The sequence below is a fragment of the Protobothrops mucrosquamatus genome, unplaced genomic scaffold (genome assembly GCF_001527695.2).
Source record: "Protobothrops mucrosquamatus isolate PMUCROS unplaced genomic scaffold, P.Mucros_1.0 scaffold_296, whole genome shotgun sequence".
Taxonomy (NCBI): Eukaryota; Metazoa; Chordata; class Lepidosauria; order Squamata; family Viperidae; genus Protobothrops; species Protobothrops mucrosquamatus.
The window spans coordinates 140,342-161,601 of record NW_015386372.1 but is presented as its reverse complement, the minus strand read 5'-3'; the positions used below and the strand labels follow the sequence as shown (position 1 = coordinate 161,601).

At 36.7% G+C, this 21,260-nt stretch overlaps 1 protein-coding gene across 1 annotated transcript in view; it reads right to left on the bottom strand.

Moving 5' to 3' along the window:
* The window catches only part of PAPOLA (poly(A) polymerase alpha), a 52,793-nt gene that overhangs the window by 20,668 nt on the left and 10,865 nt on the right, over positions 1–21,260 (bottom strand). Inside the window, exons 2-11 of the mRNA XM_015832050.1 lie at positions 10,869–11,042; positions 10,299–10,365; positions 9,513–9,594; positions 8,270–8,379; positions 6,817–6,870; positions 4,930–5,041; positions 4,123–4,212; positions 3,887–4,025; positions 2,303–2,375; positions 745–865 (exon numbers count right to left, since the gene is read on the bottom strand). Coding sequence (XP_015687536.1) covers positions 745–865; positions 2,303–2,375; positions 3,887–4,025; positions 4,123–4,212; positions 4,930–5,041; positions 6,817–6,870; positions 8,270–8,379; positions 9,513–9,594; positions 10,299–10,365; positions 10,869–11,042 — 1,022 coding nt within the window. The remainder of the gene's footprint in view (positions 1–744; positions 866–2,302; positions 2,376–3,886; positions 4,026–4,122; positions 4,213–4,929; positions 5,042–6,816; positions 6,871–8,269; positions 8,380–9,512; positions 9,595–10,298; positions 10,366–10,868; positions 11,043–21,260) is intronic.

Sequence of the window (21,260 nt, the reverse complement as noted above, 5' to 3'; positions counted from 1 at the left end):
TACAAAAACACATATTCAGCCTTTTACACATTGTATCTGTTTGAACATCAATTTGCAAATTACAAGGGCTAAGACTATTATTACAGTTACTCAAATAAATATCTTCATTATGAGGACCTTTTTCAGTTTATTAATTATTTAAACTTAACAAAGTATCAGAACTCTGTACTAACAAGCATATACTCTACTCAGTTTGCTGTTTAAGATTTCAACAAAAACTGCTTTGTCACTCAAGCTCTTGAAAATCAGAAAACATAGGGATCAAACTTGATGCAATTATGTTTTCATGTCATTAAGCTAGGTAGGAGTTACTGTATATATGATCAGGTATTTAGAAACCAAATTGTACTATGGCTAAAATAATTAACTGAAAGCATAATTTGCTAATATTTAATCTTTATCAACTTTTCCAGTTCATAGTTGAAAGTTTACTCTTCTTAGGATATATGTTGTGGTATATAATTACTACTATATCTGAAAACATACCAGCCGTAGGTAGGAGCTCTCGGAATATTTTAGAAAGCAAGGACTGGATAAAATGCCATACTCAATCACTTTCCATTTGGGAAATGTTCTTCCTAAGTTTTAGTATTTGGGAAATCCATAAATTCATAACTTACTACTATTCATTGAGTGCATCATGGCTCTGTTGTCCATATACAGCATATATGAAGTAGGGCAGAATTTAAAACTTTCAGGAATAGATGAAGTAGGGCAGAATTTAAAACTTTCAGAATTACTTACCTTGCTTAAATTCTTCAACCATGACCATACGTGTAGAAACAGACACATTGTAGGTAGAGTTCTGCTGGGGATATGCTGGTGTAATTATAGGCATAAGATGGTACCTATCACTGGGATTTACCTATACATAACAACAGCCAATCAGTTTTCTTCAATCACATTCAAGTAAAAAAATTTGGATCTGTCCATTGAAAAAAAAACTTCAAAATGATTATTCTGGTAAGAACTAGTAACTGTGAATCATATTAAATGGTTAAACAATTTCAAACGTAAAAAATGGCCAACAAAGTGTATTTTGCTTTCAACAATAAAAAAAACCTGCTATGTTCTTATGATTATAAAACTGAAGTACTTCAATAATACTGAGGAATGTTGAAATTACCTGGTATTAAGCCAGGCAGTACAATATTGATAAACCTGGTGGCACATTACTACTTGAATCTGCTTTGTAATATGTGGTCCAAATTTTATTGTAGTATAAATTAAGAAAAAGGCCAATTTCATTTTTTAAAAAAACACAAACAAAAAAAGACTAAGCACCCACAGGATCATATGTTTTTAACGTATCTTTTATTTAGAACAGTTTGTTTGATGAAGGAATAGCAAATGCATTTCAATATTTTTAAAGTTTCATTTTTAGACTTTAAATCCTATTATTTCCTTACATTTGTTTTATTTATCTATTAGAGTACACACTGTTATTGTGCCAAAAGGTAACAAGGCAATAGGAATGGTAAGCATAACATAACATTTAATGAGGGCTTTTATTAAAGTAAACTATTTATTGTAAACAAAAACTGTACAGTCTTCACATACACTCAGTTTGCTTGTTTTGGTGAACCAAACGAGCTCCGATTCCATGTGCTCTGTAGATATAGGTCTTAAATCCAGCTGGGATTTCAGCAAGCCCCAAATTCAAATGAGATAGCCACATACAATAGGGAGAAAAATATTCTATTCTTTTTAACCTCTTGTGTAAGCCATAGAGAAACCCAATAAATTGTTCAAGGGTACACCAGCCTACAGCACTGCTGAACTAAAGGATGTGGAGCTGGTTAGGACTGAGTAAAAAAAATAACTGGGGGTCCCATGAAAGTCACTCTGAATTTTCTAATGGAATAATTGAGGAGTAGAAAACCATGCTCACAATCATCCACAGAAAAAAAGATACTGTAAGCAACTGCCCATTAGCAGGCATGTGTGACATAAGTGAACAATACTGGCCCCTCATAGAACTATTATTTTTAGTAAAACTATGGATCGTTAACACTTAATTCTCAAATTGTATGGTGAATGAACTGATATAACTTTAAACCTGAAGCACAGTTACATTTTAAGGCTTATCACTGGTGAATTTTTACCAACTGATGAGAGACTTTATAGCAGACTTGAAGTGTAATTCAGGACAAAAAGTAACCATAATCTGTATGTTACAAAGAGCAGGAAGTTCTGATAAACTACTTAATATTTGAATTGTAATGAATAGGTTCTCAGGGGTTTCATCACTTTGCTTTACTTTACAGTTTGAACTTATATGGGGAAAAAATAATACACTAACCCTTGGATCCCATACAGGCAAATTAAGATTGCATTCTTCTGGCTGTTTCAATAGCACTGGATTTGGCCATTCCCTGTTTAGAGAGATTGTAGCACTGAGTAAGAAAAGCACTTATTAAAAAGCAAACAAACATGTTTGAATGTGAGCCTTTATTTTATACAGATGCAGTATTAGCTGAAGCTTTTTTTTCAAAAGAAATCTCTCTACTTTTATTTTTTTTATTAAGGAATGTTCTTTTCTTAATTAAAAAAATTATCAGGCCACAGAGTCAACAAAAGCTATTTTAAATAAATCACTCCTCCCCCAATTGATATTCATATTTAAAGGGCTCCTGTGGAGGTATATAGTTATACTATTAGTTATGAGAACATTATTTTAACATTTATATTCCATTTCTCACGCCCGAATGGATAAGAATTGCCATCGGTAAAGAGTATGAATGGTACGAATATTTGACATTACTTGGCAAATGAACTCAGCATTTTGTCTGTTAGTTGTATCCTCACAGAAGAGTACCCTGATCATTTCAAAATGAATTTAATATGTAAATTATCCAATATATCGTTATGTTTTAATGAGTTAACTAGCCTTAATAATTCTATTATTCTACTCAGTCAAAAGGTGTTTCTTCTAAGAAACAAATTTCAACACAAATCTGAAAAGCCACATATTTTATGCACACCATTCTATCCATCTTATTCAATATTTATAAAGTCCCCAGCATAAGGTAATGGTGCATATGTGTAAAGTACCACAAAGATTTATGTTTAATTCTCTAACCAATAGAGGTATTATCTGTCATTCCAGTTCAAACAATATTATAAAAATTAAATCCAACATTAAGAATGACCATGAAGACAGTGTTTTTTTTTATCATAGAGCAGACATGTCAAACTCACGACGTCACATGATGTCGCGCAACGTATCGGAGCTTTTTCGCCATTGCCGGCAATGGGGTGGGCGCGGCTCCGGTATGATGAAACCGGCCCGTGGGCCGGCAGTTTGACACCCCTGTCATAGAGCATTCTTTTTATGAAGAAATAATGAAATTGTTTCCAAGTGGTACCTGGAATTATTTCAGTCTCACCCGCCTGCAAAAAAATCTTTGAGGGGGAAGGCTTAAAAAGTATTCAGAGCACCATTAACCATCTCAATTATTCCATGAAATATGTAGCATGGAAATTACCTCATGCATGGTTATTGTGGATTAACTATCCCTTAAACTATCTTTAAGGTTCTCTACACTACTGCATCAAACCATTTTGGCTACATATGTTTGTGTACCCCCTAATTAGTTAAAAGTAAAATGGATGACATTATAAGACACGAGCTCCTAGGCTCACAAAGGCCACGTTCGGTTTAGTTTAAATGCCTTATTCAATGTAAACAGAAGCTCTATACTGGCAGCTATAAAGTTTAGCAACTGTACATCTCTGCTACAGTGTTTTGCAATCTCTTGGGAGAATAAATGCTCTTTTAAGTGAAACTCTTAACCTGACACCATCTGAATAAATGCCATAGAAACAACACTAAAATGCAGGGTCTATAATAATTTTTATTTTAGTGTAATCTAAAGAGACATACCATTTAGAAAATACCAAGAAAAATTTATGTACAAGAGTTGATGCTATTGCATTTGGATAAAGCTGGCAAGTTCTTGCTACTAGCATAGCCCAGGAAACTCCACCAAGGAAACCTAGTATATTGGAATAGATGTTGTGCCCTGTTATTTAGAAGGGAAAAGAGACAGATAAGTTTAGTTTCTTTCATTCGATAGTATAGTATCTTTTTAAAATCTAGTTTCATAAGACTCCACTTACGTTTGGCCCACAGTTTGATAGCTCTCAGTGTTAACCTGAAATTGTCAATGTTTGGTACTAGATGGAGAATTTCATCCGTTACTCTGCAACCTGAAACACAGAAGCAAAAAAATAACATCAGAATCTTATTTTTCTTTCAAATACTTGGAAATTAGTCAAAAATAACACTCAGCTCTAATATCTAGCTGTAAGGTTTTATATTTGTAATCTAATGCACATGTTGACAAAATAATACACAAACTGATACTCAATTTCAAGCTGGAAGTTCTTAAGTTCAGATGGAAACCATTAAACACAAACCCAAGTAATTTTGTTATTGGGCAGGTAAAACTTATGATAAATAAAGCCTAAATAAAAGTACCAGTTATAATACAGAGAGGTGCAGTAGTTGGGGCAAGAAACTTGTTTTCCAGAAGTTATTTCTCCAAAATGTACTACTTCTTAATAGACAAGACAAATGTGCATTATTTTGCAAGCTAAAATAATAAGCCAACATTCCAGCAGAGAGTTGCTACTCCTCAAAGGACTGTTTACCATTTTCATACCCCAAGCCATGTCATCTAAAAAAATCTTTTTCAATTTGGGTGGGGACAAGAAACAAATGGTTCCAACTTCTTAAAATGTTCCGCCACATGGCTTTTCACAACAGGTTATGCAACTGTTTTATATTTAAGATAAGTCCAATATTTAGGAGAAAAATATTTATGCAATTAAGAGCAGAAATCCTTATGAAAAGTCAGACACTTGCTTAAAAACTAAGGTTTACCTTTTGCTTTGATTATACAAATCTGATTAAAATAAACTCACCATTAAGACTTCGTATGCATCTAATGTCTAAATTTTTAAGTAGACTATCATCTCGAAGGTCTAGGTCTTCAGGAATAGTTTGCAGTGCTAACCTGGCAAACAAGATATCAATCTAAACAAAAATAAATAAGGTAGAATAAGCTCTCAATCATATTATCCCATTTGCTGAGAAAATATTACAAAGCTGTAGTTTTTAGAGGCACATTAATACAATTTTATTACAAGGTTCTCTCAACCAGAATAACCAGTAATTTCCATAGTGCATTCTGCAGCTTAAATGAGGTAGAAATCTAAACAGTAGATACTTTCATTATTTCCCAATAAAACCTGATACATGTAATCCTCGCTTAAGCACCATTCATTCAATGACCCTCGAAATTTACTACAAGTTATGGCCGTTGCAGCGCCTTCATGATCATGTGATTACAATCTGGGATCTTGGCAATCAGCCTTACAACAGGCTTATTGAATATACACGGAGTCCTCAACTTACAACCATTCATTTACTGGCCATTTGAAGTTACAGTAGCACTAAATAAAGAGAGTTACAACTGGTGCCTGAAGTTATGGCTGTTGCAACATTACCATGATCACATGATCTAAATTTGGCCACTTAGCAACCTGCCTGCATTTATGGCTACTGCAACTCCTCTACCTGCCTAATATGCCCTTTTGGGTTCCTGCACTCTGCAGCCCAACTCCCTGGCTGACCTTTGCTGTCTTCTTGCTCCCACTGCTGACCAAGCATGCTTAGATTGGTCCTCCGAGAGACAGCTGCTCACATTTTTCCATTCTATCTTTCATTATTCTTTACTTACTACCTTTTCTGTTTCAAATCAGTCTTGTGACTCTGCTTTCTTCTCTCATGTCCTCTGAATAGTGCATTTGGATATCATAATTGCAAGGTAAAGTTCAAGAAGCTTTGCAGTTTAATTCACATGTTGATTGCAAGTAAAATTATACATGAAGAAAGTCTTGAATAATGAAAAAGATTTCATCCCTTACTACTTCAGTAAATAAACAGATTTCCTATCAAACGAGTTTATCCCATATTAAGGTGTGTATCCCTGAACATTTTGGTAGGCTTGGTACTGCTTGTTGCTTTTAGAGGACTACATAGTATGGGACCAGGTTATTTAAAGGACTGCCTCTCTGCTCACCCCATGAGATCTGGCAGAATTGGCATGTTCCAGGTACTAGTGAAAAAACAATGTCATCTAGCAAGTCCAAGAAAGCGTGCCTTGTCACATGCCCTGTGGAACAGTTCCCCTCTTGAAATACAAACACAGCCTACTCTATTGACCTTTTGCAAAGTCATAAAAATCTAGGCATTTGGAAGTGAGATGTTAGTTTGGGAGTTTTGGTATGAGTGTATATATCCAATAGTTTGTTTTTAATGAATCTTGATGCAGTTTTAGTTGGTGTTGTTTTAATATAATTCTCTGCTTTGGTTTCTTTACTGTCCAGAGTTCTAATGGCCAGCCATATAAACTGGATGGATGGAGGGATTCTTATAACTGAAGCCACAACGTATTCTGCCATATAGAATCTCCATCCACGGGAGTCTTACAAAGAACTAAAGCTTCTTTAACTGTTGAAGGTTAAAATCCCGCATTCTGCCTTGAAGGCTTGGTTAAAGGTCTTAGGAAACAGAAAAAGGAATTGAAATGATTAGTTACTAGTAACACCTCTCCCATCAATGGGCCTATTATGAGATCCATAATAGTGGAAAGTTCTGGTTCCTTGAGACCTAGGTCTTGTCTTCTAATTCAATGATTCCTCTAAACTGGGAAGAGTTGTGGACTCCTTTGAGAGCACCCAAGTGTGACTTCATTCTTTTCTAAAGAGCAGGTGTGTAACATATAAGAAAAAAGGATTTCATCTTACCTCTATTCCATCGAAACACAATTTAATAACAGGAACAAACGCTTCTTCAACAGCCTGAAAAATAAGCATTTTGCAATGAGAACTATTCATTCTATGCAGAAACAGCTTCAGATTGTCCTACAGTATACTTACAACCCTTTGTTCAGTGACCATTTCAAGTTATGACACTGCTGAAGGAACTTATAACCAGTCTCCAAAGTTATGATTGTTGCAGTATCTCCCTAATCACATGTTCAAAATTTGGGTACCTGGCTGCCTGTCCACCCTTACAACTACAGTGGTGCTTCAACTCTCCTCCTTCCCCCTATCTTTTTCTCATCTATGCCCTTTTGGTCCCCCATATTCTGTGGCCCGATACCCTAGATGATTTTCATCATCTTCCTATTCCGGCTACTGACCAATTATGCCTAGCCTGGTCCTTCAGGAGGTAGCCACACAAGGCTTTCTTTCCAAGATTACACATGGCAGTTTCCTCATGAGACCTGGGGAAGATCGACTCACATGGTTTCCTTGTGAAGAGTCAGGGTGGGCATGCATTGTCAGTGGTAGGAGCAAGATGTTCAGCTGAGGAAGTGGAGTAAAGGGCAGCAAGGTTCTTGAAGCACAGGGTAGCAAACGACTGGGCTGCAGCAGCTGGGGCTTTTCAGGATACAGTAACTTTGTGCTGCTTGGTTCCTGGGCTGTGGCAGTTCTGTACCATGCTACTGGGGTTTCTTAAGATGTAGCAGCGTTGCGCCATGCTGCTGGGACTTCCTAGGACATGGCAAATATGCACCACACTGCTGGGCTGGACTGTGACAGTTGAACTTTCAGGGACAGGTATGGTTTTGCACTGCCCTGTGGCTCGGAGGCTTCTTGAAGTCCCAGAGCCTCAGTGCACCAAGAAGCCGTTGAGCCAGAATGTGGCAAGCAACTCCAGAGCCATGAAGTTCTGTGACTGCTTGCTGAATCACAAGGCAGGGTTCAGGGTCGCCAAAAGGGAAGAGACAGAGGAAAGACAGATAGCTGGGGGGGGGGAGGAGTTGGAGGCAGATCCTTACTTTACCAAGGCTCAGGGATGAGAAGGACTAAGCCAAGAATGGCTTGGATTAGGGTAGTCCTTAGCTAACAATTGGCGGAATTAGCTTAACAAAAGCAACAGAAATCATCAGAATTGCTGATGACTGTCATGCTTTATGACTGCATCACTTAGTGATGGGAATTTTGTCCCAACTGTAGTCCTAAATCGAGCATTAAAAAGATGGATACAATTGTTTTTGATTCCTACTGTTTCTAATTCTATCATAAATATGAATAAAACAATAAGCATTCACAATAGAAACAGAACTGCACTATTGGAGGACACTGCAAAACTAGCGTTACTTCTTTACCATACACTACCGAATCAACTTTTTGGATTGTTTGGTTAGGATTCATAAACTAAAGTTTATAAATTCAAAGGGAATCTGCATACCCGTAAGTCTTTGACTTCTTCCTGTAATTTCAGTTTTTCATAAAATGAGGTGAAAAAATCACTCCTGTCAACATGCCTCGGCGCCACACATAATGCATCAATGTCTGCACCTAAAGCAAGCAATCATAAACTGTTAAATATCACATAAGCTGCCAAAATGTCAAGGCTATAACATCTACTTTCAATAGCAATATTCTCTAGTGTAATATATTCAAATACATTGGGCAATATTCACCATGTTTTTCTTGTTAATTTGAATGTATACTTTCAAGTCTTCCATTTACAATCGTCCCAAATAATCTAATTGTCAGTTACATTTCTAATTCCCCCAAACTTAAGATAGAGTAATCAATTCAAAACATATTTAAAATTCTCTATAATTTTGCACTTCATTTCTTCTAGTGAAAAATGGTTATTTTTAATTCAACATTTAAGCAAATGTTTCATAATATTCATACCACATGGCCCAAACAGAAAGCTACATTCCCACTGCTTGGTACTATGTTTATTTAACTAAAATAAGAGATATATTTTTCATTCTCCGAATACACAGTATTTTAAACAGAGTAGGTTTTTAAATTAATGAAGTTTATATTTTGTATATAGATTTAATGCTAAGTGCTATTCACTTATATAGAATTAACTAGGCAGAACTAACAGTTAGGGCTAGTTAAAATTGGAAGTATCAAAAGCTGCTTCAGAGCTTCCTGAAGCTCTGGATTGATCACAGGCTGCTGCACTGACATCAAAGGAAGAAGGGCTCAACTTTTGCGGATCTTTTTGTAGATTTTAAAAATGGGAATAGGAGATCTCTTTGATTAAGAGAAATCCTTGAGAAATCTCCAAAACATGAAAAATCCCCCAAAATCATGCTACTAATTTTCAGACTCCAAACAGCCAAGTTTTGGTAATATACAAATAGAGACTACAACGTATATAAGTGTCACCAAGACATGGAAGAATTCCCAAGCTGATTTTTGAAGAACACATTATCTTTACAATAGGTCAACAGTCTTCATTGTTCTGATGGCAAAAATACCGAAGACTAAAAATTACTGCATACTTCATTGTAAGACATAATTACAGAGATTTGAGTTGACCAGAAAAGTTTTAGTTTATTTAATTGAAATAGGAATTATTAACATTATAGGGCTAACATTACACAGTGGCCCCATGAAAACTTTTCTGGCCCATCATTCTCTGTCTGTCCATCCATCCATCCATCCCACACATAACAAATTACCTTTTGTGTGCACACCTAATCGATATGAGCCAAATGTAAAAATTTTCCCTCCAACGTTTTCTATTACAGATTGTGGAAGATTCTGAAGAAAGAAAAAATACGATGAGTTTTTTTCAATTTTGTAAACCATGCAGCCAATACAATATTGAAGGATAGAGAAAAGAAGCTAGCTATCATGTAGACAACACACTAGCTATCATGTATTCTGAGCTCCAATCAGTAGCTTATTGCTCAGACATATAGAATAAATTCACCTATATATAAAATCCCACCAATTATAATCTCAACAGAACTATACTGAAATACTGAGCATACTTCAATATGAACAGTATATATACATTAATGTATCTAATTAGAAATTATAAAGTTTTTTCCTTATATACTGAAAATTCACTTGTTGAAATAGTGCACTATAGGATCACAAGAAAGAGAAATATTAACAAATTGAGAATTGCAAATAAAATCATTACAACATTCAATCACCCTTGATTACTTTCATTTTAGGGAATCCATACGCTCTGTCTACTGGAGATAATAAGACTTGTATAGAGCTAAAAAAAGTTTTTTAAGTAATCTGCAGGGACAAATGTCTGAAAGTCTACTTTTTCCCCCTTGAAACTCTTTACTATTCCCTGCTTTATTCATATTAATACTATGAATATGTAATATTCCTCTCAATATATCTTTTATCCATCTGATGGACTTATGACTTACAAGTTTACACCATAATATATGTGATGATCTTTTTAAGCTCTGTCATTTTTAAATGAATAAAAATATTCATACCTTAATTTCACTGATTTCTCGTATCCATTCCTTTACTAAGTTATTTAGTTTCCCCAAAATTAGAATTCTGTTGATGAAACATACACATAATTATTACATCTACATAATTTGCTAATGTTACTATCATCATCATCATTACAATTAATCTGTTATTGATGTTTTTTCTGCTAGGTTGTTAGCTATTTTAGGACTTCCACATGTAAAAAAAATGTCTCTAAGTACTAAATATCATTACATTTGAAAGGTAATACACAAACTACTCCCATTTTGCTAACAATTTAGCATATATTTTATGTTAATTTTGTGCTGAAAACTCTGCAATAGATATAATTCCCATTGTACTCCTATGTGTGACCAGCATGACCAGAAAATGTCTATGTGATAGAAATAGCTATACTGCAAGAATAAAAATCAAACAATGAATGTAAATTCTGCTGTTCAGAAATTTAAATTTTCAACAACTGGTGCCTGAGACAATTGGAAGAACATTTTTGGTCTATGTTGCTTCAGTTATGAATTTTCATTTTTCCTGAGAAAATTTCCACAAGAAAACTAAAGAGTTTTATTCACCTGCGTTGCAGTTCTTCCTCCTCTTCAAAGACACCAAAGGGTTTTAGGGTTTCAATTAGCTTCTGGGTAAGTATACAGTCATTCTCTTTAGGGGAAGCTAAACTGATTGGTGAGGTAATGCCATAATGTTTCTGCGGCTGTTGTGTTTGTTGTGATCCCTGGGTTGTAACTGGACTGCAAGCAAGCAAAACAAAATTAAAACAACATTTTAACAAGAAGTAATTACTATACTCAACAGAAACAAATAAACTGAAGAAAGCTAGAAATTTGTAAACAGTTAATGACAAAATAAACATACTATTACAGATGAAACCACCCCTATATTAAGTAACTTATTTCACCTAGTATATCCTTTATGTTCATCATCAACCCTTGCTTGTTCTTAAGAAGGATTCTTAACATAAGATAAAACTAAAATAAACCAACAAACCACACTCAATATGTAGTCCTTAATGGAAGTATGTCTACATGGAGGCAAGCATGTAATGGGGTATCTCAAGGTTTAATCTTAGCCCCAAAATTTTTCAACATCTTCATAAACAATTTAGATGAAGGGATAAAAGGGGATCTCATCAAATTTGCAGACAATAAACTGGTGGGAATAGCCAATGCTTTAGATTAGAAGACAGATTCAAGATCCAGAAGGACCTTGACAGACTTGAACACTATCCAACAAAATGCAATTCAGTAGTAAGAAAAGTAAAGTTTTACACTTAGGCAAGAAAAGTCAAATGCACAAGTATAGAATAGGTGGTACCTGGCTCAATGGCAATAGCTGTGAGAGGGATCTAGAAGTCCTAGGGGACAACCACTTAAATATGAGCCAACAGTGTGCTTCAGCTGCCAAAAAGCCATCACAGTCCTAGACTGCATCATCAGAGTGATAGAAGCAAGGTCACCTGAAGTGTTAGTACCACTTTATAATGCTTTGCTAAGAGCACACTCAGAATACTGCATCCAGTTTTGGTCACCAAGATACAAAAAAGATGTTGAGACTTTAGAAAAAATGCAACAAAGATGATTAGAGACTAGAACAGTGGTGGCGAACCTATGGCACGGGTGCCAGAGGCGGCACTCAGAGCCCTCTCTGTGGGCACGCGCGCCGTCGCCCCAGTCCTAGGCCTTCAGCTGGGTTTTATAAAACCTTTTCGCTTTAGGCCTCCACCGCCATATGCAAAAGAAAAAGAAAAAGGTCCAATCAGTCAATTTCAACTTCTCGCGGGAAAAAAAAAGATCTTGCAAAGTTGGAATTGATTGATTGAACTTTTTAGTCCCACCTAGTCTGCTGTTACCACCGCAGCCATGCTCACCCAATTGGCCACGCCCACCCAATGGGCCACACCCAGCCGGCACTCGACGATGCATAAGTGGGTTTTGGGTTGCAGTTTGGGCACTTATATTTTCCTTTCATTCTAATGTTTCCTTCGAAATTTTATGAGAAGCCCGAAACTAATTATTAGGCCACAGTTCTTTTTTCCTGGTTCTCAATATAGATGGTGGAATTTGCACAATAGTTGATCAGCATTTTTAAATAATGTGATATAATACAGTATTTCCAAACAGATTTTCTTTTTCAAATTTTGGAATTCTCTGAGTGTTGTATTGCAGTTCTTAACTTAGCAATTGCATACAGCCATGTATTAGGACGAGAGACAACAAAACAATAAAAACAAAATTCATGAAATATTACAGAAATTTTCTAGAAAAATAGTACAATACACAAGAGTCAGTTTAGTGGTTAAGGTACCAGGATAGGAAGTAGGAGACCATGAGTTCTAGTCCTGCCTTAGGTATGAAGCCAGCTGGGTGACATCAGTGAGTCATTCACTTTCAGTCATGGGAAGGAGACAATGGCACACCACTTCCAAAAATCTTGACAACGAAATGGAAAGGATTAGTTCAAGCGGTTGCCAAGACTCAACACTGACTGGATGGCACATATACAAAAAAAACTCCAACCCAACCATACAAAACATAATGCATGCAAAACTGAAATTGACCAAATACAGAATGACCCATACATTCTTAATTTCCAAGGCAGTTAAAACAACAGCTAAAGGAGTAGTTTCAGTTTATATGACCTTCTGTTTCCACAGAAGATTTAAATATATTTAATTAACATGCCAAACAACACAAATCAGACACTAAGGATGAATGTTCCAAACTAAGCTTTGAGTAACTTCAAATTTTAAGCACACCACCAGGGTACATCCTCTACAAATTAAGGATAATCATAGCCAGGTTACGAAATAAGTTCTTGTAGAATAAAAGTTTATCTAATTACATTTATATTTGTGTAGGATAACACTCAAAAAAAATAGTGGGATTGGTAGTACGGTAAGTCTAACACAGGTCGACCTACGATATGGTATAAAACTGTGTTCAGGTATAGTCAATATCGGTCAAATTTTTCTAAACCGAATGGTTTCCAACCTGTGACCCATGAGATCTAACAATCCCTTGGCTGATTCTTCTTCCATAACTCCATACAGTCTCAGAAGAAATTTTTGAGGAGAAAGGCACTATCTAAAATCTAAGATTTTATCATCCATATATTGGAAATTTACCGTATTTATCGGCGTATAACACACACAGGCGTATAACACGCACCTTCATTTTAAGAGGGAAATTTCAGGAAAAAAACTTAAATTTCAAATAGAGAACTTTGAAGCAAAATAAGGGTAGCTCAGAACTTTTTTTTATTAATATTATTACCACTTCTTAACATTATATCGGCGTATAACACGCACACATCATTTGCCCCCTATTTTCAGGGGGGAAAAGTGCGTGTTATACGCCGATAAATACGGTAAGTCATTGGAATCTGTTAGAATCTCTCCTGCAGGTATATACTCATAAACCTTACGTGCTTAGTAACTGATACTTGTTAATGAAATGGTTTTGGAGGGAAAATAAAGTACAGGCATATAGTAGCTAAGAAATATTCATTAATTTTGTTTCATTTGCCAGTCAACTTATTCTTTCCAATATATGTCAAGCATAAAACACTGTCTTGTATCCTACTAAATTATTCCTGCCACAGAGATATTTAATATAGTTGAGATCTGAGTGTCATGGATAGTTTAAAATTTACATAGGTAATCCTTGCTTACTGATCACTTGTTCTGTGACTGGTTGAAATTGTGACGGCGCTGAACATATGGCCAGCCCTCAAAGTTCTAGCCTTTGCAGCACCTCTGGGATCATGTGATCATGATATGGATGCTTGGCAACTAGTTCCCATTTATGACAATTACAGCATCCTGCAATCACATGATTGCCATTTGTGACCTTGCCTGCCAACTTTCCATAAGCAGTAAATGGGAAAGCAGGCAGGGAAAGACACAAGTCACTTGAGCAAAGTTTCCTGCAGTTTCCTGTCATCCACCCGCCCAACTTGTTTGCCTGTCATCCACTCCTCAGCTTTCCAATGCTCGTATGCAACCTGCCCAAGCGCTTCCCTAAATCATACCTAGCTAGCCCTCCCAAGGCCTCTCCCAACCCCCTGTGGCATTCCCACTACTTACTGGTACTTTCCCTGCTTTCCCTGGTACTTTTAACAACCTGCACATCTTAGGTTACAACAGCAACTCGAACTGCTGGGATTGTCATTGCTAAATGACAATGTTTTGCTCTTTACAAAAACATTGGTTACCAATGGCAATCTCAGTTCCAAATGTTGTACTGTAGTAACCCAGACTACCTGTATGTTATTTTATTTGGCAGTCTCCCTCAAATCAGCTCATGCCAAAAACACTATTTTAGAATATCAAACTGGAAGTTGCTGTTGATCTAAAATAGGGGTGTCAAACTGCCGGCCCGCAGGCCGGTTTCATCATATCGGAGCCGTGCCCACCCCATTGCCGGTAATGGTGAAAAAGCTCTGATATGTCGCGTGACGTCACGAGTTTGACATGCCTGATCTAAAAGCACAAACATTAAGAAAAAGTTCAACCCGTAGTACATCTCAATCTAACATATTTCATAAGTAAGATTTCATGTTTTAAAAGAAATTCAAAATACTTGTGCATTATAAAGAATAGCTTTCTGTTAAATTTAGAATAAATTTCTAATTAAACAGCTATCCACTGGTTATGTAAATCTGAGGCAAAAATGATTTGTTTATATTTAGAAGTAATGGAGAATACATATTCAAAATCAAATAATACCTGCATTTACACTACTATTAAACTGTTGAAATAAATCAAACTAAACTTAATTAAATTGAACTTTTGACTCTACACCTATAAAAAAGAGAGGACATCCAACAGTGGATATTTTTCTCCCTCTTGATCTGTAAGCAGAACCAGACATTATCTTCTTTCTTATAGGTCTGATGGTTAATTAATTAAGAGCATATTATTGTAGATAATATAATAAGAAATTTGGTAGATGCTTCATGGATTATAGAAACACCTTTGATTGCTTGACTGCATCAATCACATCAAGTGCTCAGAAAAATTGGTATCTCTGAACATTTCATTGTCCTCAGGAGAAACTTACATAGAGCTCAGGACACTACACTATGGACAGAATATGGCGAAAAACACTGGCTCCAGCTTTGCAAAGAAGGGCGACAAGATTGCATATTCTCCCTTTATTTATTCAACATTTATGCTGAATATATATTGAGGTAAGCTGAATTGGAAGAAAATGATTTTAAAACTGGAGGAAGAAGCATCAATAAACTGTTCTAAGCTGATGACACTATCCTGATAGCCAAAAATGCAAAGGATCTGAAAACTTTAGTATAAAAATCAAAGAGCACAGTAAAAAAATGAGACTAAAATTAAATATAAAGAAAAGCAAATGATAACAAGTATAACAACCAGGCTTAGAATTGACAATGAAGATACTGAAGTGGTGACAACTTTTGCCCTTTAGGATCAACCATTAACAGTAAATGAACAGGCAGTCAAGAATATGCCACAGACTAGCACTTGGTACAGTAGCTATGAAGACCTTGGAAAAAAATATTCAAATGCTGTGTCTATACATACAAAAATCAGAATCATACAAGTCATTGCATTCCCTATGACTCTATAGAAGTGAAAGTTGGACTTTAAAGAAGCAGAAAAGGAACAACACTGATGTCTTTGAATTTTGGTTTTGGAGAAGAGTCTGGAGCAAACTGAAAACAGTCAAAAAAACAAACTGATAGCTCACTGAACAAATCAACCCAGAATTCTCATTCAAGGCACAAATGATAAGGCTAAAATTATCCTATTTATCCTATTATGTGAAGACCTAGCTCTCAGGAGAAGGCTTGAATGCTGAGAAAGGTGAAACGAAAGAGAAGAAAAGAACGTCCAGTTGCAAGGTGGATGAATTCAATTACAATGCAATGAGTATTGTAACAGAGTCCATGACCATTGGGACAGCTGAAAGAACAGATTAGAGACAGACCATCATGGAGTAATGTGGCCAGTAGGAGTTGAAAAAGACTTGATAGCACATAATCAATAATAAAGAAATTGCTCTTTGGGGAGTATCTTAGTCAACAAAGATGATCAGGGGACTGGAGGCTAAAACGTACAAGGAATGGTTGCTGGAATTGGGTATGTCTAGTTTAACGAAGAGAAGGACGAGGGGGGACATGATAGCAGTGTTCCAATATCTCAGGGGCTGCCACAAAGAAGAGGGAGTCAAGCTATTCTCCAAAGCGCCTGAAGGCAAGACAAGAAGCAACCTAAAACTAAGGAGAAATTTCCTGACAGTTAGAACAGTTAATCAGTGCCTCCAGAAGCGGTGAATGCTCCAACACTGGAAGTTTTTAAGGAGAGACTGGACAGCCATTTGTCTGAAATGGTATAGGGTTTCCTGCCTGAGCAGGGGGTTGGACTAGATGATCTCCAAGGTTCCTTCCAACTTTATTATCATTATTATTATTATATTTAATTCCTAGAGATACACCTTTGTTTTGTATTCTGATTCAAAATGCTTCAGCTAAGGGATATAATACTGATAAAGATATGATGGATGACCATGTGCCCACTTCGCATACGTTCCCCCAATGGAATATTTATACTGAAGGTGAATGAAGTGACTACAATAATGTAAGCTGTCCCCCATAGATTAGTTTAAGTGGAAGCTTTGATCCACCTTGTCCTAATGGCTGAAGCGACTATGTGTCTCAGGGACACCTATTAGAAGAATACTAGATATTCTGTGAGCATGAACTATCTAGGTATTTTTTTTTATGGTCCAGCATACATGTAACTTATCCATTCTTTCTCTAACTTCCATTTGGCTCAAGTGACTAGAAAATAAACTCTTGATTGTGGTGAACTATACAATTCATCTCTGGCATTAAAGTGGTACCCATTTAAAATATCTATTATGTGATGCATTGCTCCTCATAGTGCAGTGGTTCTCAACCTGTGGGTCGGGACCCCATTTGGGGTTGATCGACCATTTCACGGGGGTCGCCAAGCAAGGCTGTCCGCCATTTTTTTGTCCGCCATTTTTTCCCCCTTTTCCGGCGGGTGCCTTACCTCCCTCGGGCTGGGCCAGCTGGTGGTCGGCCTGCTCCGTCTCTGCCGCTTGCCAGCTACGCCTCGGCCAGCGCAGGGGGCGGAACCACGCATGCGTGGCGCTCCCGGGCAGGGAAAGTCCTCAACTTACGACCGGCTGGGTAGTCCTCGACTTATGACCAGTTTAGTCCTCGACTTATGACCGGTTTAGTACTCGACTTACGACCGGTTTAGTCCTCGACTTACGACCGGTTTAGTACTCGACTTACGACCAGTTGGGGTCACGGCATTAAAAAGGTTGAGAACCACTGTCATAGTGGAAGTTCCAATCTCCAAGGCCGGTGACAGATATTAGGAAGGATATGGCGCGTAAACATTTAACGTGTGAGTATCTTAATGCCTTGACTAGTTTAAGTACNATTCCAACAAGCGGGACTGGCCTAGGGCAATTTTTAGAGGGGTTTTAATCATATTTTAATTCGACTATATTTAAATATTTCTTTTTAATTAATTTTAATTCTGTAATTGTTTTGGTGTATTTTTAATCGATTGTCAGCCGCCCTGAGTCCGTAAGGAGAAGGGCGGGATATAAATTTAATAAATAAATAAATAAATAAACACTATTTTAGAATATCAAACTGGAAGTTGCTGTTGATCTAAAACAGGGGTGTCAAACTGCCGGCCTGCAGGCCGGTTTCATCATACCGGAGCCGCGCCCACCCCATTGTTGGCAATGGTGAAAAAGCTCTGATATGTCGCGTGACGTCACGAGCTTGACATGCCTGATCTAAAAGCACAAACATTAAGAAAAAGTTCAACCCGTAGTACATCTCAATCTAACATATTTCATAAGTAAGATTTCATGTTTTAAAAGAAATTCAAAATACTTGTGCATTATAAAGAATAGCTTTCTGTTAAATTTAGAATAAATTTCTAATTTAACAGCTATCCACTGGTTATGTAAATCTGAGACAAAAATGATTTGTTTATATTTAGAAGTAATGGAGAATACATATTCAAAATCAAATAATACCTGCGTTTACACTACTATTAAACTGTTGAAAGAAATCAAACTAAACTTAATTAAATTGAACTTTTGACTCTACACCTATAAAAAAGAGAGGACATCCAACAGTAGATATTTTCCTCCCTCTTGATCTGTAAGCAGAACCAGACATTATCTTCTTTCTTATAGGTCTGATGGTTAATTAATTAAGAGCATATTATTGTAGATAATATAATAAGAAATTTGGTAGATGCTTCATGGATTATAGAAACACTTTTGATTGCTTGATTGCATCAATCACATCAAGTGCTCAGAAAAATTGGTATCTCAGAACATTTCATTGTCCTCAGGAGAAACTTACATAGAGCTCAGGACACTACACTATGGACAGAATATGGCGAAAAACACTGGCTCCAGCTTTGCAGAGAAGGGCGACAAGATTGCATATTCTCCCTTTATTTATTCAACATTTATGCTGAATATATATTGAGGTAAGCTGAATTGGAAGAAAATGATTTTAAAACTGGAGGAAGAAGCATCAATAAACTGTTCTAAGCTGATGACACTACCCTGATAGCCAAAAATGCAAAGGATCTGAAAACTTTAGTATAAAAATCAAAGAGCACAGTAAAAAAAATGAGACTAAAATTAAATATAAAGAAAAGCAAATGATAACAAGTATAACAACCAGGCTTAGAATTGACAATGAAGATACTGAAGTGGTGACAGCTTTTGCCCTTTAGGATCAACCATTAACAGTAAATGAACAGGCAGTCAAGAATATGCCACAGACTAGCACTTGGTACAGTAGCTATGAAGACCTTGGAAAAAAATATTCAAATGCTGTGTCTATACATACAAAAATCAGAATCATACAAGTCATTGTATTCCCTATGACTCTACAGAAGTGAAAGTTGGACTTTAAAGAAGCAGAAAAGGAACAACACTGATGTCTTTGAATTTTGGTTTTGGAGAAGAGTCTTGAGCAAACTGAAAACAGTCAAAAAAACAAACTGATAGCTCACTGAACAAATCAACCCAGAATTCTCATTCAAGGCACAAATGATGAGGCTAAAATTATCCTATTTATCCTATTATGTGAAGACCTAGCTCTCAGGAGAAGGCTTGAATGCTGAGAAAGGTGAAACGAAAGAGAAGAAAAGAACGTCCAGTTGCAAGGTGGATGAATTCAATTACAATGCAATGAGTATTGTAACAGAGTCCATGACCATTGGGACAGCTGAAAGAACAGATTAGAGACAGACCATCATGGAGTAATGTGGCCAGTAGGAGTTGAAAAAGACTTGATAGCACATAATCAATAATAAACAAATTGCTCTTTGGGGAGTATCTTAGTCAACAAAGATGATCAGGGGACTGGAGGCTAAAACATACAAGGAATGGTTGCTGGAAGTGGGTATGTCTAGTTTAATGAAGAGAAGGACGAGGGGGGACATGATAGCAGTGTTCCAATATCTCAGGGGCTGCCACAAAGAAGAGGGAGTCAAGCTATTTTCCAAAGCACCTGAAAGCAGGACAAGAAGCAACGGATGGAAACTAACCGAAGAGAGAAGCAACCTAGAAATAAGGAGAAATTTCCTGACAGTTAGAACAGTTAATCAGTGCCTCCAGAAGCTGTGAATGCTCCAACACTGGAAGTTTTTAAGGAGAGACTGGACAGCCATTTGTCTGAAATGGTATAGGGTTTCCTGCCTGAGCAGGGGGTTGGACTAGATGACCTCCAAGGTTCCTTCCAACTTTATTATTATCATTATCATTGTTATTATTATTATATTTAATTCCTAGAGATACACCTTTGTTTTGTATTCTCCTGATACAAAATGCTTCAGCTAAGGGATATAATACTGATAAAGATATGATGGATGACCATGTGCCCACTTCGCATACGTTCCCCCAATGGAATATTTATACTGAAGGTGAATGAGGTGACTACAATAATGTAAGCTATCCCCCATAGATTAGTTTAAGTGGAAGCTTTGATCCACCTTGTCCTAATGGCTGAAGAGACTATGTGTCTCAGGGACACCTATTAGAAGAATACTAGATAGTCTGTGAGCATGAACTATCTAGGTATTTTTTTTTTATGGTCCAGCATACATGTAACTTATCCATTCCTTCTCTAACTTCCATTTGGCTCAAGTGACTAGAAAATAAACTCTTGATTGTGGTGAACTATACAATTCATCTCTGGCATTAAAGTGGTACCCATTTAAAATATCTATTATGTGATGCATTGCTCCTCACAGTAGAAGTTCCAATCTCCAAGGCCGGTGACAGATATTAGGAAGGATATGGCGCATAAACATTTAACGTGTGAGTATCTTAATGCCTTTACTAGTTTAAGTACCAGATGGGAAAGCAGTGCAACGTCAGTACCATAGGTACAGGGGACTTGCTAACTTGAATTCTTATTATGCAAAAGTGAGCCTCTGCAATTACTGATTGGGACTAAGAACCACACTCCTTTCTTAAGGTGTTATACTGTCCCAACTCTAGGGAGGTCAGAGCTTGGGGTATTATCAGAGCTTAAGTAAATGTTAACATTTTTCTTTCTTCCTAGGTCTGATTTTGTAGAGTGAGTCTGTGAGATGATTTTCAGTAGTTATTAGGCATAACCTAGCTAGTTCTCTTCACCCTTCAGAAACACAATTCTAAATAGCAAGGATCTCAAATATAAAATTCTACTGGGACAGTAATTATATGGACAGACCTGAGTATTTGAGGGTCATCCAATTCTATGTTCTGTTCCTTTGTTAGGTAAAATAGAGTGAGAATCAGCAGGAGCAGAAAGAGGCACCAAACAGTTAGGTCCCTGTTGGGAGGACATTATCTACCCCTGCCCCTTTCCTAGGGAAATATGGTAAGCATTTCACCTTGCAGTTGTCTTTTTAC